The following is a 9,762-nucleotide window of genomic DNA, read 5'->3' as shown; positions in this document are numbered from 1 at the left end:
AGAAAATCACAGCATTTTGTGGTCATTGGCAGCCAGCATTCTCCTTCTCCTGAGAGGAGGTGGGTATTCTAAAAAAATCAGACAATAGCACAAAGCACAGAGTTATTCCTTTGCTGTTTAGATTCTAGAATCACAGCCTTGAATTAATCATGATCCTTGGTATAGGCCACATTCTAATCACTTGTCAAAACAATATTATTTATTTCTGCATGAATGACCATACCTGCTTGTTTATACTAATAAATATGCATATACCTACCACCCCAAACAAAAGCCAGTTCTCTTCTTTGACAACTGCATCTGACCACGTTCACCACCTGAATAACTATCATCCCAAATTCTGTATCCATCAACTCTTATTCTACTTTTTTAAATAATTGTTTTTCCTTTTTTTTGAGACAGAATCTCACTTTCTCACCCTGGATAGAGTGCCGTGGCATCATAGCTCACAGCAACGTCAATGAATACATGAATACATGGTTCGTTCTTTTATTGTCCATTGTAGGAATATACCACATTTGTCCTCTACTATTTATGGACAGACAGATTGTTTCCAGTTCTGGTTATGGCAACAAAGGTGCCATGAATACTACAAGAAAAAAAAAGATAAAAGCAAAGTAATAATCCTCAAGTAACATTTACAATGAGGCAGAAACTAAACCTCTATTCTTTCATTACTAAAGTGATATGTTTATTTTAAAAACAGTCTCCTAATAGAAATAAAAAATAATAAATAAAGGTACAAATTCTTCCCATTTTTTGTGCCTGTGTAGTTATGCTATTTAAAAAATAGAATTAGGTCATATCTATATATTGTACGTTTTTAACATTTTTGCATTTTTAATTTGCACATTGTTTTTCAAAAATTAACATCATTATGTTTCAAACTACATTTTAAGAAATAGTTACATGAACAATTCAATTTTTAGACAGAAAAAGCACAAACCTTAAAAAATAACTATTAGGACTTCCTCGAAATGTGAAACCTCTGCTCTTTGGAGGATACTGTTAAGAAAATGAAAAAAACAACCCACAGACAGGAAGAAAACATTTGCAAAACTCAGACTCTGAGTTTCTGGACTCTTATCCAGAATACGTGCAGGACTCCTAGAGCACAACAAAAGGAAAGTGAACGTGTTTTTTGTTTTTTGTTTTAAGTGGGCAAAAGATTCTAGCAGACACTGCGTGCCAGGTAAATGAGCACAGGAGAGGGTGTCAATGTCATTAGTCATTTGGGAAAATTCACTTAAATAAGACACCTCTGCACACCAACAAAATTGCTAAAACTAAAATAAGTGAACAAAAAAAAGGTGGCACTATCAAATGTTGACAAGAATGCAGAGCACCTGAGCCGCTCCATTGCCGTCGGGAGGGGCAAAACGGGAAGATGGAACAATGACCCTGGGACACAGTTTGGTGATTTCTTATGTAGGCAGCATTCACTTCCTGTATGACTCAGGACCCCGACTCCTAGGTCAGTACTCAGCAGAAAAGAATATAGGTCTACACAAAGATCTACGTGTGAATATTTATAGCAGTTTTATTCATAATACCTTGAAACTGAAGACAACCCAAATGTCCTCCAACCCTGGTGCTCTTTATTTACTGTGTCATTTTGTGCAGTGGGATCTGACTCTCAGTGAACAGGACGGAACTGCTGATCGTTGCAGCAGTACGGTTCGTTCTCAGAAGCCAGACACAAAAGGCTACCTCTGTACGATCCCTTCAACAGGGCAGTCTGGAAAAGCTAAAGGGACAGAACGTTGTCCCAGTCGCCCGGGGAAAGTAGTGGAGGAAGAGATTACAAAGGGGCCAGAAAGAACTTTGGGGGGCGATAAAAATATTCTCTACCTCAATGTGGTAGTAACACGACTGTATCAGTCTGTCGAAACTCATAGAATTGTGTCAGGGCCCAGGACAGGCCAGGTCTCAGGCCCAGCTTAGGTAGGTTCTGGACGCGGACCCCTAAACTCCCTTGCTCAGGAACAGTTTCTTGTAGGTGCTTGAGGGCTATCTACTTTAGCTGGAGAGAGAGAGACAGTATCTTAGAGAGAGTAAAGGTCTTCTTAGAACAGATAGCTCTTAGTCTTTAGCAGAGCTTGGTAATCTTCAGCAGAGACGCGGTGCTGGCGTTCTGCAGGCAGGAGAGGAGACAGAGTCAGAGTAAGCGTGACCGTGACAGAATGCGCACGCCTCCTGACTGCCTTCTCCTCCAGCCTAATATAAGGGTGAGCTCGTGCCTCTCAACACCACAGGGTAGAGACTGCCAAGTCACCACTGCTCTCATCTGGAGAGCTCTCATGCTTGTTAGAACTAAATCTCTCTCCATGCCCTTTTCACCAAGGTGTTCCATTACAGGTATTTCTTATAACTCTCACTCCTCCTAGCCATAGGCTATACGGGCTGCTACAGAATTGTACATCTAAAAAGGGTAAATTTTACTTTATACAAATTATATCTCCATAAACCTGACCTTGAAAAAAAACACTAAAGGTTTGAGGAAATCTGCTTGGATATCTAAATCATTATGGTTAACCATAACAGATAGTCTCTGCCTCTCTTTACTGTCTATGAAAAAGGATGCCCCTGTCTGCAGCATTTGGTTTCCAACATGAATATCGTAATTGTTTATTTTCTACATTGCCAATGTAGATTACTGTTTAGACCAGTATCTGTTTAAAAATATATGTGTTGGACTATCCTCTGGTAAGGGTTTCAGGAAACGCTGCCCATTCAGGATCAAACAACTTGCTTGCTGATCACCTTTGCCAGCCAATGACATGTCACCAGCTGGAATAATACCAGAGACATTCAGGAACTATAACACCGCTTTCAAACTGTCAGATTTTAAGACACAGCTGCTAATAAACAGGAATGCAAGGAAAGAAATTTTCCCACCCACATGGTTGTTCTTTATATTTTTCTATGCCGATGTCGGTGTTTATGTAACAGTTACTGTTATGTCATCTATGTATTCTAAAAATCACTTTTCCACAAATGTGGAAGCACATAAAAATTGCATTAGGCTAAGGTTCTCTACCCTCTTGTTTACTGAAAAAAAAAAAAACTTTAAGATTCAACACATAGAATGTAAAATATACTCAGGCCATTTTTGTTGTGTCTTAGATTCTTGGCAGCTACAACCGAGGAAATTTAAGCACGGAAAAATTTGTAGAGGAAATAAAATCAATTGCAAGTGAGCCCACGGAAAACCATTTCTTCAACGTCTCTGATGAATTGGCTCTCGTCACCATTGTTAAAGCGCTGGGAGAAAGAATATTTGCCCTGGAAGGTATGACTGCTTCTATTATTTGTGTACACTCTTCTGCTACAATTCAAACTCAGAGTAATGGCATTTTCCATTTGTTCCTTACACATCACTAAGGCGTGTTTTACTGTGCACAACCAGCAGCATGGAACAATACCCTTTTCTATAAATCTGTCACTAAGGTGACTGTTCCTCATAGCACTGTGTCTGCTAGAGACTTTCTTTGTGTAAGGACTTGGCAGGACAATGCTGACATGAGAGCTAAGGAAGACACTGGTCTATGGAGACGTGCAAAGAAAACAATTGTTTCCAGGTACTTTATTTCTTTCCTGTAAAATAAATTTAGGAACTGAAGATGCTACCTCAAGTTTTGGAAGTTTTTTTATTTGTTTCTTCATTTCATTTTGAGCCCCTAATAGAGTGTTTTAATGCAATAACATCATTGTTCACTTATTTTCCCTGTATTTTATTCCTTGCCCATTTTAAACATCTTCATGGAACTTTGCCCCAACTCCGATGGCAGTGAATCATTGGTTCACTGTATTCATCCAAATCGTATTATTTTCTAGAGTTTTCTTTAATCTTTTTTTGTTTGTTTTTTTGTTCTTTTTGCTGTTTTTGGCCGGGGGTGGGTTTGAACCTGCCCCCTCTGGCATATGGGGCTGGCGCCCTACGCCTTTGAACCACAGGTGCCGCCCAGAGTTTTCTTCGATTTTTCAACTCAAAGTGTTCCTCCCTCTGCCTTTGGTAGTTAGTTGGATAGTTTCTTGTCTTTGGTCAAATAACTAATTGCTTTGAAACTAGATCTTTCTGACAAACAGTCTTCAGGATCGTTATGCCAGGCAGCCTGGCAAAGCTTCTTTCTTCATGTTCACTAATGATCTTTAGTCTCAGGGAGCCGTCCCCATTTTTCTCCACCTAGGATGAAAACCACCAGAGAGAATCGTTTTGCCTTGATGCTACCTCCAAATCCATTGATTCTGTCCTTGTGAGGACACACTAAAAGACTGTTGTTTCTGCATCTGAAAACTGGGATTTAAAAGCATGCTCCCAGTCTCCCTGATAGGATCTGCTAGCAGAAAGATAAGATAGGAACGAGGAAAGTGGACCATTTCGATTGAAGATCAAGGAGCTGGGGAAATGCAGACCAAGTGACTCTCAAACAGAGAATATTAAACTGAATAGAAAGGAAGGAAATTGATTTGGAGGAAGGGCCCTCAATTATTTTTAGAAAGATCCACAGTTATAACTACATTTGTTTCTTGACCCAGTGTACACAAACACATACTTGTACAAATAAAACAAAGTTTCATGAAATAATTCTAATTATGGGCAATGCATTGGGGTGAGTTCTCATCTCTTCCATTCTACCCTAGTCTTGTTCAGTGAAAAAAAAAATGCCGCTGTCTGCACTCTGTTGATTTCCTGACTCAGTTGTAGTCAGTACTCAGGAAGTTTGATTTCGAGGTGAAAGGGATTGACAGCCCATCCACACCACATTTCTCTGGTCCCATTTCCCTTGTGCCAAAACAAAACACTCAAATTGTTTACCAGTCTGAAGTCACAGCTTCCTCTAAAGAATCAGCTGTCCTGTGCTCTCTGGACAAGGCATTTTTAAGTGCTTTGGTCTCTCAACAGCCATCCCAGTGTCATTTAATAGACCCGATTAGGAGCTTGACTGGCCTTAAGAAAAATACATAAGGTTCCAAGTCATTGTGTACTTTTAATTTTCAGTAAAATGGGCCAAGATATGATAGAAACAGTCTGTGAAAGTCATTTAAAAGAACAACTACTTAGTTATATTAGATAGCTAAACATAATATGGTGTCATTTCTAAATGTCCTCTTAGTAAGCAAGTAACCCAAGACTGGCAGAAATGAACCCATATCAGGTGGGGCAGAGGAGGGATGTCAATTTGCCTGAGAGAACATTTTCCCATTATTTCTAACCTGACCACTCAGGGGGTTGAAGATTACACATTGGAGTGTCCAAACACAGCAAGAAACCTCTATATTTAAAAATAAAATCATTTCTAAGAAACTCTGCTGATTAAAAATGTCGTCTACATATTTGTTGCTCCTCTATCAAGGCAGACCAAAAGCAGGGTTTGGGCTAGAATATTTCTTTTTTTTCGTAATAAGATCCAAAAAGGCTTTATTTCCTTGCTACTTGGGAAATCTTCATTTCCTGTCAACTTTTACCTTAAGATGGTAAATAGCTCCAATTATGAAGGTCCTGCTTCCCAAGGACACTCCCCCCTAGTGAGGCAAGCAAACCAAGGACTTGCCCAATACAGTGAGAGAATGGTCTCATGTCTCCCTTTCCCGGCAAGCACCAGGAGAAATGCTTAGATCCCTAACCAGAGGCTGCACAGTGGTTAGAGTGGTGAGCTCAGCACTCAGGAACAATTCAGGGAGGAGTTTCTAGCAAGAAAACCCCGGACACACAATAGACTATCAATGCAGCAGCAGGAAGAAGGCCTCCTAGCTTCCCACTCGCTCTCCTCAAGGACAGTCAGAACATCAGGAGGCAGCTTGGAAATACTCAGGTTTCTGCTGTGTTCTTTTTACTGGTGTTGCAAGGATCGGAGAGAAATCACCTTAAAGCATTGTGGACTTAAAGTACACATTAAAATTCAAGTTAAAGTGCACCTCAGTCATCAAAACTGGAGGGCGATTTGTACAAAGAGATTGAAATGTTATATTTGAATTCTTGATTGATTGCCCCATTGAATCTAATCCTATGTAAAAAGGAAATTACTGACTCATCTGTTTACAATTTTATGCCAATAAATAACAAGGAAGTTGGTTTAATTTCACAAATTTGATTATCCTCATGCAGCCTCAATGAGAGGGCAGACTGACTTTCTTAAAATTAAGTGCTATTTTTAACTTATCTGCAAGGCCAAATCAAATAAGTCTGTAACTCCCTCCTGCAAGCAAGTAGATCAACATTCCATCGATTCCCTCTGGAAATTGTGGCTTTGGGTTTGTGAGTATTTTGAGAATAATTTGAAAGTAGTACACTTCCATAGAATGCTCTCAGTACTTCAGTAAAGAACTTCAAAATGGGTATAAGATCTTTGAAAAATACGGGACTGAATGGTATATAGCCTGAAGCCCTAATTAGAACAAATGCAAACTCAAATCCCTAAACTCTTGACCAAACAATGCAACTTGGAGATGATCTGTGGCCTGAAATATGGGTAGTACCAATGGAATTGAGAAACCTCTTTGAACATGTGAGTGAAATTTTTTCAGCCCTGTGACATATCAAGTACATTTACCCTAAGGGCTTGACAGTGTTTCCAAGGCGTGAGTTGAGACAGAAAGTTCCCACTGCAGTACCTTCAATGTAAACCATGCAGACCCAAAGTATTCTGAAATCCATAGCCTGCTACGCTTACAGGAACGGAGATTTCTCACCTGGTCCAGCAAGGGTGAGGAAGCTAGTGGGCAAGAGTCAGGGACAGTAGCCCATTCACCAGCATCTCTGTCTTCTACTGAGGCCTCTGGAGAAATTGGGGGCTGAGAAAGAGTATCTGGCTGAATGGGCCCTAAGGTGCTTGAAATTGGGGTTGACAAGATGCCGGCTCTACCATGTCGCTGTGTCCTTCAAGACCGCAGGGCACAGAAAGGTGCTGTCAGTTGTTCACGGTGATATTTTTCTGTTACAGCTACAGCTGACCAGTCAGCGGCTTCATTCGAAATGGAGATGTCCCAGACCGGCTTCAGTGCTCATTATTCACAGGTACATTAACCATTTGGTAGAAAACGCAATATATTTTTTCCAAGATTTTCTTCTCCAAAATCAACACCTCGCCCTCAGCATTACAACAGGAAGTTCGTAGCTGAGCCACGATGGTGTGTTCTACCTCAAATGGAGAAATGCACTTTCGCAAGCTTCTTGTTAGGAAAACGCTCTGTCTCATACAGCTCACTACATTGCCCTCGTAACCGTAAATCAGACAGCGTGAACTCTGACTTATATAATTATGTATCAGATGAAACAAAATACCTCATGTAATATATTTATTAAAGATATTAAACATGTGTTTTTCTCAATGTCAAAGGATTAAAGGGTCTTTCTAGAATTCCTTGCTTAAAACTAAGAATTCTTGGCACCCAGAATAAAGCAGAGTGAATATCACTCTCAAATGATATATTTGTAATCTAAAGTAAATGCCTTAGAAAAGGCATCATGGTCCTTGCAAATTGTGTTATTTTACTGAATAACCTTGCACCTCAGTTGCCTCTCCTGCAGAATGAAGATGATAAGAATGATATCTCCTCAGAGTTATGTTGAGGGTTATTTACGTGGCTGTATGTACTATTTGATCAGTACGTATCATGTTGTTAATGCTGTGTGTCTGCTCTTACTGCTTTTATTAAATGTTACTGTTTCTCTGTTTGCACGTTAGGACTGGGTCATGCTTGGAGCGGTAGGAGCCTATGATTGGAATGGCACAGTGGTCATGCAGAAAGCTAATCAAATCATAATCCCTCAAAACACAACCTTTCAGTTTGAGTCTAAAAAGAATGAACCTCTTGCTTCTTATTTAGGTAAGATTAAGACGTAATTGTGAAAGATGTTGTGTGTTTCCTATTTAGCATTATTTGCTTATATTTCTGTAGGCTCAGCAGCACGTGGCAGGATGACTGTGAGGAGTTAGGTATTTTACAGGACCTGAGACCTCTGAGCAGCCTTAGTTAGTCAACATACCAGAACATGGAAATCGTTCTTTCTCAGTAGGGCCTTCTAGTGCAGAGAATGGTTTAGGCTGACACGTGTACATTCTGATGCATGCAGTTTCCCTGTGTCTGGTATTCTCTTTAACTTCAAGAAGAGCTTTGGACATGGTGAGCAGGAAATGGGGGTCGAAAAAGAAACCTTGAATTTTCCTACATCCTGAAGACAAGACTCCCCGTTCTCTTGAATACTCACTATCATTAGTTTCTTTCCATGAATCCTAATTTGGGAAAAGAGAAATTTATTCTGCTTAGTCAGATAGCTTCTTCTTTAGATCTGCGTGCAATCAGGCAAATATTTAACTTACACTGAGTGATGTAAAGCCATCTTGTCTTCTAAAGTCTTGCTGGAAATGAGGAGGAATGTGTCTGGTACCACCTGATCCAGGATCTCTACCAGGCTGACAGCTGCCCAGGGCCTCTCCCATCACTAGATGAGGATCTCAGTTAATAGGCAGGAGGGCCTCGGATGGAAAGGACCTTCAGGGCATGGCTTCCTAGCTCCTACTCAATGAATGTTCTAAGGCTCCTTTTTCACCCCAGGCATTGTTCTCGGGACTGGGGGTGCAGTGGTAAAGAAAACAAATACCTTGGCCTTGAAGCGTCCATAGTTTAGCATGTTAGCATTCCTCTCTGGGATCTTTCTGTCCTAGAGGCAAATCTTCTTTTCTTTCTCTGTCTTTTCTTTCTATTTTATGTGGAAAGTGGCAGGTCTTTACTGTGACGTTCATACATCTCCCTAATCAAGGACGTCTATTTAAGCTGTAGAAGCAGCAGGACTTAAGAAGAAGAAAATGCCTAGAGTTTTAAATGACTAAAAATATAATAGTAAACAGCAGCTACAAGGTGACTGAAAGTCTGTTAAGGAGCAGAGAACTGCAGTAATGAAAGCCCAGTCTGTTTCTCATAGAAAACCAATTACATTCTGCCCTGGTCAGACAACAGCTAGAGTGATTCCATTGTTCTAAGAATCACACATTACAAAGAGAAAATGGTAAACTAGGATGTACCAGTAAAAGATCATCTAGAGAATACAGATTTGGAAATAATTCCCTGCTACAAGTTTTTGTTTCTGCAAAAAGCGAAGAAACTGAAGATTGGGGGGGAAAAGTGTGCATTGCATATCTTTAAGTATTTGGAGCATTGTGATATAAAATATAAAATTAGGGCTTACCATTTATTTTCAGTTTTAGCAGTAAAAGAGATGTTGGAGAGCATATAGTCAGACATCTCATTTTGAAATTAAGAAATTAAGGGATGGAAACAATTCAGGTCTCTTCTTTCTGAGTCCAGTGTTTATTTCATTGTAACAAAATGCCTGGTTCTGAATTGAGCAAGGAAACACACCATAGATATTGGGTGTTTTGAGGTGATTTCACACCTGTATTGGGTGTTTTGCAGGTGATTTGACACCTGCAAGATGCAAACATTGAGTTAGAAATTGAGAATAAAAAGATGAATAAAGCAGATGATCAGTTCACACCCCAATGCCGGCAAAGGGCTATGACAACCATTTCCCTTTCTTTTCCATCTTTTGCTTTTATTTTTTAGGAAGCAATGTAAAACCTAAGTGTTTACGTAGTATAATCATTTCCTATTATTAAAATAAGGTTTTATGCGGCTCCCTTTTCCTTTCCCTCCCTTTTATCTTTAGACATTAGAGCCTCACTGATAACTACCCTGAGTAGTAGTGGCAGTTACTAGTCCCAGGATGATTGTACGTAACAGTTTTAATTATCAACTCCA

At 39.8% G+C, this 9,762-nt stretch overlaps 1 protein-coding gene across 2 annotated transcripts in view; it reads left to right on the top strand.

Annotated features, from left to right (window-relative positions):
• The window catches only part of ITGA1 (integrin subunit alpha 1), a 152,307-nt gene that overhangs the window by 100,278 nt on the left and 42,267 nt on the right, over nt 1–9,762 (top strand). For both annotated transcript variants that reach the window (XM_003782781.3, XM_023519067.1), the window contains exons 9-11: nt 3,127–3,292; nt 6,945–7,018; nt 7,689–7,830. In XM_003782781.3, the coding sequence (XP_003782829.1) occupies nt 3,127–3,292; nt 6,945–7,018; nt 7,689–7,830 (382 nt within the window). The remainder of the gene's footprint in view (nt 1–3,126; nt 3,293–6,944; nt 7,019–7,688; nt 7,831–9,762) is intronic.

Source organism: Otolemur garnettii, unplaced genomic scaffold, assembly GCF_000181295.1.
Source record: "Otolemur garnettii isolate 467f Iridium unplaced genomic scaffold, OtoGar3 scaffold00005, whole genome shotgun sequence".
NCBI classification, from domain to species: Eukaryota; Metazoa; Chordata; class Mammalia; order Primates; family Galagidae; genus Otolemur; species Otolemur garnettii.
The sequence above is the reverse complement of the archived record's forward strand: the minus strand, read 5'-3'. Positions and strand labels throughout refer to the sequence as shown.